At 44.2% G+C, this 16,565-nt stretch overlaps 1 protein-coding gene across 1 annotated transcript in view; it reads right to left on the bottom strand.

The window, feature by feature from the left end:
• The window catches only part of dync1li2 (dynein, cytoplasmic 1, light intermediate chain 2), a 96,452-nt gene that overhangs the window by 63,955 nt on the left and 15,932 nt on the right, over positions 1 to 16,565 (bottom strand). The window contains exon 4 of the mRNA XM_067998179.1: positions 13,822 to 14,052. Coding sequence (XP_067854280.1) covers positions 13,822 to 14,052 — 231 coding nt within the window. The remainder of the gene's footprint in view (positions 1 to 13,821; positions 14,053 to 16,565) is intronic.

Here is a 16,565-nt window from a genome sequence, read left to right on the forward strand (position 1 = left end):
ATAGTGGTTCAGTCCTCTACTCTAGGCTCTAATTTGGAGATTGGTGCTGTGACAATGGCTCAAGCTGGTAAACCGACCGACCAAAAGATTCCAGGTTCAATTCTGACTTCACTGATCTCAACCAGGACAACAGTAGACAAAATAGAATTAGGGCCTTTGCACTTCATATAGTAAGCACAGCACAGGAGGCGGCCATTCGGCCCAGCGTGCCTGTGCCGGCTCTTTGAAAGAGCTATCTAATTAGTCCCATTCCCCTGCTCTTTCCACATAGCCCTGTAAATTTTTTCCCTTCAAATATTTATCTATTTCCCTTTTGAAAGTTACTACTGAATCCGCTTCCACCACCCTTTCAGGCAATGCATTCCAGATCATTACAACTCGCTGCGTTATTAAAAAAAATGTTTCCTCACATCGCCTCTGGCTCTTTTGCCGATCACCCTAAATCTGTGTCCTCTGGTTACCGACCCTTCTGCCACTGGAAACAATTTCTCCTTATTTACTCTGTCATAACCGTTCATGATTTTGAACACCTCGATCAAATCTCCCCACAACCTTCTCTGGTCTAAGGAGAACAACCCCAGCTTCTCCAGTCTCTCCACATAACTGAAGTCCCTCATCCCTGGTACCATTCTAGTAAATCTCTTCTGCACCTTAAGGCTTTGACATCCTTCCTAAAGTGTGGTGCCCGGAATTGAACACAATACTTCAGCTGAGGCCTAACCAGTGTTTTATAAAAGGTTTTGCATAACCTCCCTGCTTTTGTATTCCATGCCTCTATTAATAAAGCCCAGCATTCCATATGCTTTTTACATACAGCCTTCTCAACTTGTCCTGCCACCTTCAAAGATTTGTGTATGTGCAGCCCCAGGTCTCTGTTCCTGCACCATCTTTAAAATGGTATCATTTAGTTTATATTGCCTCTCCTCATTCTTCCTACCAAAATGCAATACTTCACACTTCTCTGCGTTAAATTTCATCTGTTATGTGTCTGCCCATTTCACCAGTCTGTCACTATCCTCCACGTTGTTTACTACATTTCCAAGTTTCGTGTCATCTGCACACTTTGAAATTATACCCTCTATATCCAAGTCCAGGTTATTAATATATCAAAAAGAACAGTAGTCCTGACACTGACCCCTGGGGAACACCACTGTACACTTCCCTCCAGTCTGAAAAACAACTATTCACCACTACTTCTGGACTTTTTGGATGAGTGGAAAATCAGCAAGTGTTCTCACTCCTGATCGCTATCTAGCAACTTCCAGCTGTGGAGAAAGGAGAGGAAGGAGCAGGAGAAGAACAAGATAAACCTGCATTTATGTAGCACCTTTAACATAGGAGAACGGTCACAAAAGCGTAATCAGACACAAATTGACACCAAGCCAAAGAAGGAGATATTAGGAGCGGTGACTAAAAATTTGGTCGGAGTCAGGTTTTAAGGAGCATCTTAAAAGGAAGAGACACAGAGGTGTGGAGCGGTTTAGGGAGTGAATTCCAGAACTTAAGGACTAGACGTCTGATAGCACGAAGGGAGTGGGAGATGCACAAGAGGCCAGAGTTGTAAGAACGCATAATATTCTCAATTAGCTGCTGAAATGCACCTAGGCTCACTTATGAGGAGAGCCTATTTGGATGAAGTATCAGAGGGTGGCCATACACACCCCCCTGAAGTCCCCCCCCCCACAAGGAGTCAATGCTTTTAGAGAGGTGGGGAATTCAGTGGGAAAAGACTGCATCCCGCCACTTTTTGCCGCTGACCAGCACGCTAACGTGAGCACTACCCATTCATGTCTCACTTTCACAAAGAAAAATGTAAATCTGGTTCTAATTTTCATTCTGATGGTAATCTGTCCATGCAGAGGATTAGACACTCAGTTGCAAAGGCTGACTATGATGTAATCTCATTGGCAGCCAGTATATTGCATTGAAGAATACGAGCTTTGTGCGTTCAGTGCATGATCTCATCTTTCCGAGTGAGTAAATCTGAGTGCGTACCTAACCCCCCACGTGAAACAATCATCCTGGGGAGTGGGTAACCTGTGCTAACCCTGCCGCTATGTAAAATCTTTCACACAAGTCTGGGAAAATCTGCACGGTCTTATGTATCTGTTGCGAATGATTTCTTGGATTTACACAGTGGCTAGCATTTGCTGCCAAAAAAATTAAAACTTGCCTTGTTCTCACTGACTGCTACGTTGGCAAGTGCAGTCTTACTCCAGCACCATCTAGGGGAAGGCACCAAAACATGGATGACATGCTTCCTCAGGAGAGTGGAGAGAAACACACAACGGACAGTTGTTTTGCTTCTCTTCGGTCAAGCACATCACAGAAGACGACCATTCGGCCCATCATGCCAGTGCCGGCTCTTTTGAAAGATCTATTCAATTAGTCCCACTCTTGCTCTTTCCCCATATCATTTTATTTCCCCTTCAAGTATTTATCCAATTCCTTTTTTGTTAGTTACTATTAAATCTGCTTCCACCACCCTTTCAGGCAATGCATTCAGGTTCATAAGGTGCTGCATTAAAAAAAAATTCTCATCTCCCCTCTGATTCTTTTGCCAATCACCTTACCGACCCTCCTGCCACTGGAAAGAATTTCTTCTTACTTACACTATCAAAATCCCTCAATTTTGACCACCTCTATTAAATCTCCCGTTAACCTTGTCTGCTCTAAGGAGAACAATCCCAGCTTCCCTAGTGTCTCCACACAACTGAAGTCCCTCATCCCTGGCACCATTCTAGTAAATCGCTTCTGCACCCTCTCCAAGGCCTTGATGTGGGACAGCTTTAGAAAGTTCCCGACAGTGGCCGTGTCCACTGACCACAACATTCCCAGATTCAATTCTCTGTCTGTGACGAACGAGTCAGCTGAACTCTGCTGGAACAGCAACTGGGGTGCTATGGTGCTCCAACTTGCCTAAGCACTGGTGATAAGGGTGTGGGGGGGGGAATAAAGAAAAAAATATAATCAACCTGAGCTCCCGAAAGTATCCAGTGACTCCAGCTCAAGGATGCATGCACGGATTTAGGGCAAACACTTCAATGCACTCGGGTGGGAGGCCCTCAATGGTCAAATAGCCTGCTTACACTGGTTGTCCAGAGTCTCACGAAGAATGGCCACTTGGGCAAGGTATCAGTAGGTTCCTGGCACCCGAGCAACTGTATCTCAGTACGAGTCTACGCCTTCAGCAGAGAGGAAAATTAGCAAAACTTTTTTTAAAAAAAATAGCTGAAGCTCAGGAACAGCCTGCCTGCCCGCCCTCTTGACCAAGGTATGGGGGAGGAAGGGAGAGAGAAGGGGAGAAAATCCAAGGAGGAAAATGGCCCGGTGGGGGGGGGCTTCTACTGTACTACTTTGGAACATAACTCTGAATCAACTGGACTGTTGCAAACAGTCTGATAGGTAGTACACACAATTTCTGTGCATACAAGGAACACAGGAGGGTGTATTAAAAGACTACAGTACTAAAGAGATCTTTGAACGACAGCATAAATCTCAAGAACAAAACTCGAGCAGCTATCTGTCCATCACATTCCAGAGACTGTTCAAACAACCAAAGCATGTCCTCAGTCATGCCCAATAGCTCACGTCCTTTACCGTGTTGCCTTGAGCTCAGCTGGAGCGAAGTAAACAAGGCAGAGTAGCTGCACAAAAGATGCTGCCGCCAGCACTTCCAGAGCCAGCCCTGCTGGAAGGAAGGTTTAAGCAGAACGGCCCGATTGCCAGAAAGCTCAGCGTCTCAGTCTCGCCCATACCAGCCAGTGAAGCAATTTCGTAATAGTATCACTTGGAGTTTCCTTATTGTTCTGGCTGCTGTGGAAGCTGCACCACATATACAAACAGGGCACTCTGCACACCAGTACCCCGAAGCAACAGTAGAGAAACACCCTGCAATATAAAAATTCCACGAGTGTAACCACCCCCCACCCCAATCCATTTTCATTCAAATTATCATCGGCCAATCTGGAGTACAGCCTTCAGTTCTGGGCACCACACCTCAGGAAGGATATATTAGCCTCGGAAGGGATACAGCACAGATTCACCAGAATGCGGGGGTGGGGGTTAAAGGTTAAATAATGAGGACATGTTGCATAAACCTGGCTTGTGTTCCCTTGAGTTCAGAGGGTTGAAGAGGAGATTTGATCGAGATCTTTAAAACGATAAAAGCATTCAATAGGGTAAAGAGAGAGAAACTATTTCCTCTGATGGAGAAATCCAGTACGAGGGGGCATAATTTTAAAATTAGAGCCAGGCCATTCTGGAGTAAAATCAAGAAGCACTTTTTCCACACAAAGGGAAGTGGAAATTCGGAGCACTCCCCCACAAAAGGCTGTGGATGTTGGGGGTCAATTGAAAGTTAAGACTGAGATCGATAGATTTTTGTTAGGCAAGGGTATCAAGGCATATGGAGAAAAGGCAGGTAAATGGAGTTGAGATACAGATCAGCTATGATGGAACTGAATGGTGGAGCAGACTCAAGGGGCTGAGTGGCCTCCCCCTATTCCCATGTTACTGCTGGCAATTGTTGCTACAGTAAGAGTTTTGTTTTGTGCTTTCACAGCACAAGACCTACTTCAGATGTGCATTCCTTTCAGGCCCCTATCAAAAGTCACCTTTGATCAACAATGTGCCATCAACAGCGAGTGAGGTGTACTCCTGCTGCTTACGGAACCTTCAATGGTCCCAGCGCCCGGCCTTTCATGGGTGCAAGCACCCTGGCAAAAGAGATGGAGCAGCATGTATATACAGTAAAACAAAAGTACAGCACTGAGGTTGCAAGCCTCTGCTTCGAAACTACTCTTCTGCAACCAACATCGAAGTGCCTTGGACAGATTCAAACTGAAGCACTTCTACATCAATTCTTCAACAAACAGGCTTCACGTTATTCATCCCCATCCTGAAAACAAAAATGCAAGGTCTTTTTCTGTTAAACTCTGGAGGAGTTCCAGTGATCCCCAACTGATGAGCTCATTGTCCCAGAATGCTTTGGTATCATGGGAGTAACCAACTGGCAGGAAGTGCAGAGTCCACTGAGCAGTAAGGGGTGAGCTGGCCGTACAAACTGTATCCAAGTTATATTCCATTTTAAGTAAACTTTTCAATGGCTTAAACTAGCTTAAAACAAATAGTCCCAAATGGTCAAAACAGTGACATAAACAACCAGTAAAGAACTAACGTGCCATAGCTGGAGAAGTTCCAATAAAACCTCACTACACAGCCAGAGTAAATTGCATTAGCAAGCTATTGTGTTGCCATGGTCTCCCTGTAATTTCCTGTGGAAATGGAGGACTCAGTCCAGCCTCGAAACCTCACTATCTGCAGCCCAAATCGGCTTGTACATGAGGATACAGCCCCGGGGGATCAGTACAAGAATTGCCCCAAGTGAAAAAGCCTGCTTTTATACTTTGCTATGATACAGAATAACATGACCCCACGAGACAGGCAAACCAATCTCTCTGATCAATTCACCATTTTTGCTAATTTGTATCTCTAAAATTTCAGCTTGGCTTAGCTGGTAGCACTCTTGCCTAACTCTGGGATTTGAGCACATGATCCAGGTTGATACTCCACAGCAGTACTGAGGGGAGTGCTGGACTGTGAGAGGTGCTGTTCTCAGGATGAGACATCAAACTAAGGTCCCATCTGCTTGTTCAAAGAACGTACTTTATATAGAGCCTTTTACAACCTCAGGTTGTCCCATAGCACTTCACAGCCAATGAAGTGCTTTTGAAGTGTAGTCACTGTTGTAATGTAGGAAACGCGGCAGCCAATTTGCACACAGCAAGGTCCCACAAACAGCAATGAGATGATCAGATAATCTGTTTTACTGATGTTGGTTGAGGATAAATATTGGTCAGGTCACCGGAGAGAACTCCCCTGCTCTTCTTCGAATAGTGTCATGGGATCTTTACATCTACCCGAGGGGACAGACAGAGTCTCTGTTTAACGCCTCATCCGAAAAACTGCACCTTTGACAGTGCAGCACTCCCTCAGTGCTGGCACTGGTAGTGTCAGGCTGGATTAAGTGCTCAAGTCTCTGGAGTGGGACTTGAACCCACGTCCTTCTGACTTGGAGGAGTAAGTGCTACCACTGAGTCAAGGCTGGCATCTCAGTTCAGTCAGCTCAAGTGCATGTTACAGATCCCATGGTACTATTTGAAGAGCAGGGCGTTCTCCGAATGTTCTAGGCAACATTCCTCCCTCAACCAACATTACCAAAAATAAAACAGATTAACTGATCATTCATCTCAATGCTATGCAAACAAATGGTGACCATATTTACCTACATCACAACAATCACTGAACTTGAATGTAGTCAATTATATGTGAAACACAGATGTTTGAGACAGGCACTGTATAAATACAAGTCTTTTAACTTGTTACACAAAGCTGGAAGTATTTACAAAGTACTGACCACTGACTAGTACATCACCTTTATGCATTCAAAAACAGACGCAGGGAAGTCTGCTAGACCATCGGTGAGCAATCTCCCACTCTCTTCATAGCTGTAGAGCCACTGGCTCAACTTAAGTGTCTCCTTTGGAGAGAACGCAACATTAAAACATAAGTAGGAGCAGGAGCAGGCCTAAGGCCCCCCGAGCCTGCTCCATCATTCAATATCATGGATGATCTTCAACCTCAACTCCACGTTCCTGCCCGATCCCAATATCCCTTGATTCCCCTAGACTCCAAAAATTTATCTATCTCTGCCTTGAACATACTCAGCATCCACAGTCCTCTGGGGTAGAGAATTCCAAAGATTCACAATTCTCTGTGAAGAAATGCCTCATCTCAGTCTTAAATGGCCAACCCCTTATCATGAGACTATGTCCCCAAATATTAGACTCTCCAGCCAAGGGAAACAACCTCTCAGCATCTACCCTGTCAAGCCCCCTCAGAATCTTCTCTGTTTCAATGAGATCACACCTCATTCTTCTAAACTCCAGACAGAATAGGCCCATTCTACTCAACCTTTCCTTTAAGACAATCCTCTCATCCCAGGAATTAATCTAGTGAACCTTCGTTGCACTGCCTCGAAGGCAAGTATATCCTTCCTTAGATAAGGAGACCAAAACTGTACGCAGTACTCCAGGTGAGGTCTCTGTACAATTGCAGTAAGATTTCCTTACTCTTGTACTCCAAACCTCTTGCAATAAAAGCCAACATGCCATTTGCTTTCCTAATTGCCTGCTGCACCTGCATGCTAACTTTTTGTGTTTCTTGTATGAGGACACCCAAGTCTCTCTGGACACCAACATTTAATAGTTTCTCACCATGTAAAAAATATTCTGTTTTTCTATTCTTCCTACCAAAGTGAATAACCTCACATTTCCCCACATTATACTCCATCTGCCAACTTCTGGCCCACTCACAACCTGTCTTTTTCCCTTTGCAGACTCTGTCCTCCTCACAGCTTACTTTCCCACCTAGCTTTGTATCGTCAGCAAACTTGGATAAACTACACTCGGTCCCTTCATCCAAGTCATTAATATAGATTGTAAATAGCTGAAGCCTAAGCACCGATCCTTGCGATACCCCACTAGTAACAGCCTGCCAACCCCAACGAAAGGGAAGAGACAAGGGAAAACAAACTCTCAAAGGGAGGGACATTGCTGTAACATGTACAGAACATTGCCAGAAGCCTGGGACTAGATTATCCTCCCATCCATTTCAGGGTACAGAAGGTACATGACCTGGGGCAGTGCTGTCCAATGCGTTAGCCTCTAGCCACATGTGGCTTATTGGGAATCCAGATGCTCCAATGGGTTGGCTCAATTCTTAAAGGTAGGTGTCGAAGCTGGGCTTCCAGCAGTGCTCAGGTGGAGACCTGCAACGTAGGAGCATCACTATCCCCTTCTTAAAATTTACCAGCACTTGCCACAGATTCATATTGGGCCTACTGAAGAGCCATGGGGAAGGAGCCTTCGGGTCATTCTTGGGATGTGGGAGAAGATGGAACAGACAGACCCGCAACATTCCTCAAAACTGCAGAGTTCTCTCCCTTTATATCAATGGTGTACTGAAGTTAAGCTGCATTCTTTAATGTATGTGCCAATTTATGAGAGTCCGTTGTCGAAGCAAGTGGAACAATGATTGCCTGCCTGTGCAAGGAGTCAAAGTGGCTGTTTCTATACACATTCCACTGACAACCATTTGTGTTAAACCCACAGATTTTCCCATTCATTCTCAGAACTAAAATACTTTATTTCAGAACTTCGGAGATCCATTACTCAGTGGGTACAAAGACAAGAACCAGTTGCCCATGTTTATTTCCCTGATATTGGTTCCCTTAAGCTGACAACACATCCATAAACCCACACTTTAATGGCTCCACGATGCCATCAATTTAAGTGTGTGGGTATAATATAGGATGCAGCCAGCAAAGCTACGTGTGTCCAATCGGCTGGAGTGCCGTAAAAACACTGCCAATTTGGGGTTTTTTTTGTGCTGTGGGTCGCGTGTCAACTAAAACTGGATTTAGGCTTTCCATACCAAGGACGTAGGACATTTACAGCCAGTAAACGAAGGCAGCTTTTGGTTTGATTCAGGTTTGAACCCAGATCCCTGACCGGAAAGGTCAGTGTCTAACCCACTGCATTAAGCAGTCCCCGAAATCCAAAATTAATAAAATCCACTGCTCCTTAAAGGTCCAGTTGGTAAAGGCAGCATAGCAGAGAGTCACACAGGCCTGAGGCCCTAGGTGAGATTCCCAGTTTGTGCTGATCTCAGCCAAGTGAGTGGTGGGAGCATTATCGAGTAACCTCTGCTAGTACTGGGTCGGTGTGGACACCAAGCAAGAACAGAACCAGGGGCGTTCGTAGGCTTCCATGGAAAAATGAGCATGAGCTCCTTTATATTTATTTAGCTTTGCTGTGATGCACCCCACTCCCTTATATCTGACCGTGGTCCAAGGATGACCCCTCTTCCTCGGGGATCTGAGCCCACAAATTACTATTATTCAATTTCCCAACACTTGCCATGGTGGGATTTGAACTCACCACCTTGCTAGTCCAGTACCATAATCACTAGGCTAACCCACTCCCCCCATAGCACTATAAAGTTCCTAGCACCATCCAACATCACAAATGGAACAGAAGGAAAACAGATTTTCAGCATTGAAAACAATTCCACCTTGAAGAATATGAAATACAAGTCACGTCCAGTTACTAAGTACAATGCATCTTATCTTAAAAAAAAGACTTTGTCAAGACTTCTGTGATCTAACAAACCACTAACCTCTCTCTCCCCCACTAAACCAGGGGATCATGCAAGAGGCAGAAAGAGCAGGGAATAGAGTTATTTCCTGACACACCATGAGTGGTTCTCATGCTCTGCATCAGGTCAAAAACAGATGTCGTATAGGAGAACACAAGTCAACACCCTCCAGAGGCCCCTCAACATTCCCAGTTGGCATCAGATTTCTTCAACTCACTCGTCACTCTCTCGCCCAACTTCTTTTTGCAGAGCAGTAAACAGACAAAAGAAAACCAAAATCAAAAATTCATAAGCCAATGAAGACAAATATATTTTGATCTTTTTGTAGACTCTACATTGCAGAGTGTCAAAAGTAACCAAGTCCTGGCGAACCAGATTAACGAACCCATTCTCCGCAGCCAAGATAGCAAAATCACAGGCTGGTCACCACTATAAGCAGCAGTTAAATACCGGGTCATAAAATAGGTTGAACAGTACTAAAATCAACACTAGATGTCACTAGCACTCTGTATACTATATTTACAGAGAGATCAGTAACATTTGGTAAGAAATAGCAGGAGTAGCCGATACGGCCCCTTGAGCCTGCTCCGCCATTCAATAAGTTCATGGCTAATCTTCGACCTCAACTCTACTTTCCCACCCGATCCCCATATCGCTTGATTCTCCGAGAGTCCAAAAATCTATTGATCTCGGCCTTGAATAAAATCAACCAAACAGCATCCACAGCCCTTTAGGGTAGAGAATTCCAAAGATTCGCAACCCTGAGTAGAAATTCTTCCTCATCTCAGTCTTAAATGGCCGACCCCTTATCCTGAGACTATGCCCCCTAGTTCTAGACTCTCCAGCCAGGAGAAACAGCCTCTCAGCATCTACCCTGTCAAGCCCTCTAAGAATGTTATATGTTTTAATGAGATCACCTCTCATTCTTCTAAACGCCAGAGAACATAGGCCCCTTTTACTCAATCTCTCCTCGTAGGACAACCCTCTCATCCCAGGGATCGATCTAGTGAACCTTTGTTGCACCGCGTCTAAAGCAAGTATACCCTTCCTTAGATAAGGAGTCCAAAACGGTATGCAGTATTCCAAGTGTGGTCTCACCAAAGCCCTGTAAAACTGTAGTAAGACTTCCTTACTCTTGTACTCCAACCCCCTTGCAATAAAGGCCAACGTGCCATTTGCCTTCCTAACTGCTTGCTGTACCAGCATGCTAACTTTTTGTTTCTTGTACGAGGACACCAATATTTAAAAGATTCTCACCATTTAAAAAAAATTCTGTTTTTCTGTTCTTCCTACCAAAGTGAATAACCTCAAATTTTCCATATTATACTCCATCTGCCACCTTTTTTCCCCACTCACTTAACCTGTCTATATCCCTTTGCAGTGTCTGTGTCCTCCTTACAGCTTACTTTCCCACCTAGTTTTGTATCGTCAGCAAACTTAGATGAAGGGGCGATAGCAGTGTATCCAAGTCATTAATATCGATTGGAAATAGATGAGGCCCAAGCACCGATCCTTGTGGCACCCCACTATTTACAGCCTGCCAACCTGCAAATAACCCGTTTATCCCTACACTGTTTTCTGTCCATTAACCAATGCTAATATATTACACCCAACCCCATGAGCCCTTTCTTGCGTAACAACCTTTTATGTCATACTTTATCAAATGCCTTTTGGAAATCCAAATATACTACATCTACTGTTTCCCCTTTATCTACCCTGCTAGTTACATCCTCAAAAAACTCCAATAAATTTGTCAAACACGATTTCCCTTTCATAAAACAGTGTTGACTCTGCCTAATCATAGTATGATTTTTTAAGTGCCCTGTTACCACTTCCTTAATAATGGGTTCCAGCATTTTCCAAACGACTGATGCCAGGCTAAATGGCCTGTAGTTCCTGGTTTTCTCTCTCCCTCCTTTCTTGAATAGCGGTGTTATATTTGTTACCTTCCAATCCGCTGGGACCCATCTGGAATCTAGGCAATTTTGGAAGATCACAACCAATGCATCCACTATCTCTGCAGCCATCTCTTTTAGAACCCTAGGATGTGGGCCATCAGGTCCAGGGGATTTGTCGGCTTTTAGTCCCATTAGTTTCTCTAGTACTTTTTCCTCTGCTGATATTAATTACTTGAAGTTCATCACTCTCATTAGCCCCTTGGTTTTCCACTATTTTTGGTATGCTTTTTGTGTCTTCTACTGTGAAGATAGATACAAATTATTTAACGTCTCTGCCATTTCCTAATTATAATTTCTCCTGTCTCAGCCTCTAAGGGACCAATGTTTATTTTTGCTGCTACTCTTCCTTTTTACATACTTGAAGCTCTCACAATCTGTTTTTATATTTCTTGCTAGTTTACTCTTGTATCCTATTTTCTCCCTCCATCAATTTTTTGATCATCTTTTGCTGGTTTCTAAAACTCTCCCAATCCTCAGGCTTACTAGTCTTCACAACATTATAAAAGTCTCTTCTTTTAATCTAATACTATCCTTAACTTCTTTAGTTAGCCGTGGATGGATCACTTTTCCCGTGGAGTTTTTATTTCTCGATGGAATGTATATTCATTGAGAATATTGTAATTTTTCTTTAAATGTCTGCCACTGCTTACCTACTGTCATACCTTTTAATCTAACGTCCCAATCTACCTTAGCCAACTCGACACTCATTCCTATGTAATTGGTTTTATTTAAGTTTAAGACTCAAGTTTTGGACTTAAGTACGTCACTCTCAAACTCAATTTTAAATTCTATCACTCTACCCCAGAGGATCCTTTACTATGAGATTACTAAGTAACCCTGTCGCATTACACAAGACAAGACCTAAAACAGCCTGTCCCCTGGTTGGTTCTACGATGTATTGTTCTAGGAAACTGTCTCGAATGTATTTCATGAACTCGTCTTCCAGACTAACTTCGCCAATTTAATTTGCCCAGTCTATATGAAGATTAAAGTCCCCCACAATTATTGCATTACCTTTGTTACAAGCGCCTATTGTTTGTTGATACTCTGTCCAACAGTATAGCCATGATGTGGAGATGCCGGTGATGGACTGGGGTTGACAATTGTAAACAATTTTACAACACCAAGTTATAGTCCAGCAATTTTATTTTAAATTCACAAGAAAGCTTGTGAATTTAAAATAAAATTGCTGGACTATAACTTGGTGTTGTAAAATTGTTTACAACAGTATAGCAACTGTTAAGGGGCGTATAAACTACTCCCACCAGTGTTTTCTGCCCCTTGTTATTTCTTATTTCCACCCATACAGATTCTACTTCCTGATCTTCTGAGCCAAGATCCTCTCTCGCTACTGTCCTTATCTCATCCTTTATCAGGGCTACCACCACCCCCTGACCCCCACCATCCTTTTCCATTCTGCCCGTCTTTTCGAAACGTCAAGTACCCCGGAATATTTAGTTCCCAACCTTGGTCACCTTGCAACCACTTCTCTGTAACGGCTATTAAATCAAACCCATTTATCTTTTATTTGTGCTACTAATTTAACTATCTTGTTACGAATGTTTCATGCCTTCAGATAAAGAGCCTTTAATTTTAAACTTTTTACCATTATTCCCGGCTTTGACCTTATTTGTTGATGCACTATTTCTGTTAAGCTCTCTGTCCCTTCCTGTCACACTCTGCTTATCTTTACCCAAATCAGTACACTGCTCTATTGCCTTGTCTTTTCTCTTTAGATTTCTAAATTTCCCCTCACCTGACCCCCCCCCCCCCCCTCTCTTAATTTAAAGCCCTATCTACAGCCCTAGTTATTCAATTCGCCAGGACACTGGTCCCAGCCTGGTTTAAGTGGAGCCCATCCCAACAGAACAGCTCCCTCTTTCCCCAGTACTGGTGCCAGTGCCCCATGAATCAAAACCTCTTCCTCCCGCACCACTATTTGAGCCACGCATTTAATTCTCTGATCTGCATGACCTTATGCCAATTTGCGCGCGGCTCGGGTAGTAATCCAGAGATTACGCTTATTAATTTGGATCCTAGTTCCTCAAACTCCCTCAGCAGAGCCTCATTCTTAATTCTACCTATGCCGTTGGTTCCTACATGGACCATGACAACTGGATCCTCCCCCTCGTGCTCCAAGTTCTTTGCCAGCTATGAGGCGATATCCTTAACCCTGACATCGGGCAGGCAACACAGCCTTTGGGACTCCCGCTCGCAGCTGCAGAGAACAGTATCTATCCCCCTGACTATACTATTCCCTAACACATTCCTTTTTACTCCCCCCACTTGAATGGCCCCTGTACCACGGTCAGTTTGCCCATCCTTCCTGCAGTCCTTGTAGTCATCCATTCAGGTAACAAGTACCTCGTACCTGTTGGACAAGGTCAAGGGCTGAGGCTCCTCCATCACTATATCCTGGGTCCCCATACCTGTGTGACTCGCAGTTATACCCTCCTGTCCCTGACCACTGACAAACTACTACTTAACCTAAGGGGTGTGACTGCCTCCTGGGAGTGGCACAGGACAACACCAACATTTCCTCCACCGTATCTAATACAATCCAACTCAGCAAAATAGAACACAGAGACCAAACTGAAGAGTTTTGCGCTTTACATATTAAAAAAAAATCTGATCCCATACTCACATTTCTGTTCCATTTCCCTCATTTCTTCGGGTGGGATTTTCAGTTTGTCGATGTGCTCGCGCAAGACGCTGGCCCATTTCTGCAAAGAATCCATGATAGTCCAGGGCCTGGCCATGTCTGCCACAAAGACCGCCAGTGTGTTCTTCAAGTTGTCCCCAGAAACTGCAAACTTAAGAAGGCCCTTGTGGTACAGCTCGCCATCTAGAATCCACACATTACATCGCGTGTGATCTGTGGAGAGACATGCAGCTGGGATTACTCACTCAGATTAAACACATCAGTTAGACAGCCGGGAAACCACAGCCTTTAGACTGCACTGGCGAATAAAATGGATTGTCAATGCAGAAGGGATTGTGCAACAGCACAGTAATACTGTGTCAGAGGCATGTCTTTCTTCTTTGTATGTGCTATTTATTTGCCAATAGAACGGTAGATGAGGACAGGTTGCATAGACTAGGCTTGTATTCCCTTGAATATAGAAGATTATGGGGTGATCTAATTGAGGTGTTTAAGATGATTAAAGGATTTGATAGGAGAGAGAGAGAGAAACTATTTCCTATGGTCGGGGTTGGTGGGGCCAGAACAAGGGAACATAACCTCAAAATTAAGAGCTAGGCTGTTCAGGGGTGATGTCAGGAAGCACTTCTTCACACAGAGGGTAGTGGAAATCACTCCCCCAAACAGTTTGAGGCTGGGGGTCAACTAAAAAATTCAAAACTGAGATTAGTAGACTTTTGTTAGGTATTATGAATTACGGAATCAAGGCAGGTAGATGGAGTTAAGATACAGATCAGCCATGATCTAATTGAATGGTCACAAGCTCAAGGGGCTGAATGGCCAACTGTTCCTATAAATCAGGGTCAAGCCTGTTGCAACCAAAATCGCCACACACACTTTACAACAAGTATGACTAAGTGCACGTACATGAGTTCCCCATCTCGGTTGTGCTGTCGCTGGAATGTAATTCCCCAATTTCTGATGAATCTATGGTTCTGCCATCAAGATATGGGAGCAAGACTTCGTGTAAACATCAGAAGTAAACAAGTGCAAGTATAAAAGAGAGTTATAGTTTAAGCTTAAAGACTATAAGCACAAGCTGACAGTAGGTTAGCACACAGTCCTTTCGCCTCTTGGTGCACCATTCAAATTCAGCCAAACTGATCAGATAAATAATTTCTGCAACTGGGGGGGGGGGGCCACCCTGAAACAGTTCCTAGTGGGCTTATGCCAAAATCACAAAACTACTCAATCAGCATCTGAAATGACCACCTCACTCAGGCTGCAAAAATAGCCAGAATAATATACTCCAGAGACTTGAGCAGATAATCTTGGCTAACACTCCCAGTGCAGTACTGAGGGAGTGCTGCACTGTCAGAGGTGCCATCTTTTGGCTGGGACGTTAAGCCAAGGCCTCATTTGCCCTCTGATAGGCATAAAAGATCTCATGGCACAAGTCATAGAAGAGCAGGCCAGTTCTCCCATTATCCCTCAACCAACACCACTTAAAACAGATTATCTAGTCCTTTATCGCATTCTTGTGTGTGCAAATTGGCTGTCACCTTTCCCTACATTACAACTGTGACTACACTTCAAAAAGTACTTCATTGGCTGTGAAGCACTTTGGGGTGTCCGGAGGTCAAAGGTGCTATAAAAATGCAAGTTTGTTCTTTTTTTTAATGCCAATGCTTCTCCTCCCACCCCTGCACTATCACATCAGGAAACATCATCCCAAGACCCCTCCTTTTTCTCTTCTACCTGCTGACCCTGAATAGCTTCACTCCATGAAGCTTCTATACCTGAGCTACCTTTCCACCACTGTGTTCACCAACTGGTTACACCACCAAATCATGGATTAAGAACTTCCTCCAATTTAACATTGGCAAGACCAAAGCCAAACATGCTTGGCTCCTGCAAAAACTCTGCCCTAGCCCCATTCCATCTCCTACCCGGCTGCTTGCTAAGTCCCAACCCAATGGTGCACAACCTCAGTGTCATGTTTGACCCCGAGCAAATCTTCAAACTCTATTCCAACCACTGCCCTTTACTCACATCTCATCCACGTCTTCTTCATCGCCAGGCTCAATTTCTCCATTTCCTTCCTTGCCAGCTTCCCGAGGTTTTTTCAATGTAATCTACAATACATCGAAAACTCCACTGCTCACAGCCTATTCTGCTCCCTATCACCCTTGTCCTTACCAACCTCCACTGGATCCCCAACACCCGATTACAGATCTCTCCAGAACCTCTGCAACTCCTTGAGCCCTACGTGTCAGCATGTGCCCTTTTTTCCAACTCTGGCTTTGTCTGCATACTTCTCCATTCGATGTTTGTTGGCATAACCACCATCCATTTTGGTCCTACATTCTTATCTGCCGTTGTACCTAGCCTCCTCCAAAAGTCTCATCAAAAGCTACCTCCTTTCTCCCACCACTGTTAACAGTTTTCAACTCTGAAGCACCTTTGAGAGGTTTTAGCACATTAAAGGACATATATAAATGCAAGAAGCTGTTGTCACAATGGTGCAACAGAGGCTGCGCTTCTGAGATTAGAATCAATAGATTACAGAGGCAGGGTAACAGGAGCTATATTCTGCATAATACATGGTGCATTTATCATAACTCTTGCAGGCTGCAACTCCTGGTTTGGCCATGGTAACTTGATCTAGTATTGTCCAATGCTGAGTGCCATGTGTGGTGACGTGTCCCTCAAGTTGGAAAAGGGAAGGGCACATGCTGACACATAGG

Source organism: Heptranchias perlo, chromosome 16, assembly GCF_035084215.1.
Source record: "Heptranchias perlo isolate sHepPer1 chromosome 16, sHepPer1.hap1, whole genome shotgun sequence".
Taxonomy (NCBI): Eukaryota; Metazoa; Chordata; class Chondrichthyes; order Hexanchiformes; family Hexanchidae; genus Heptranchias; species Heptranchias perlo.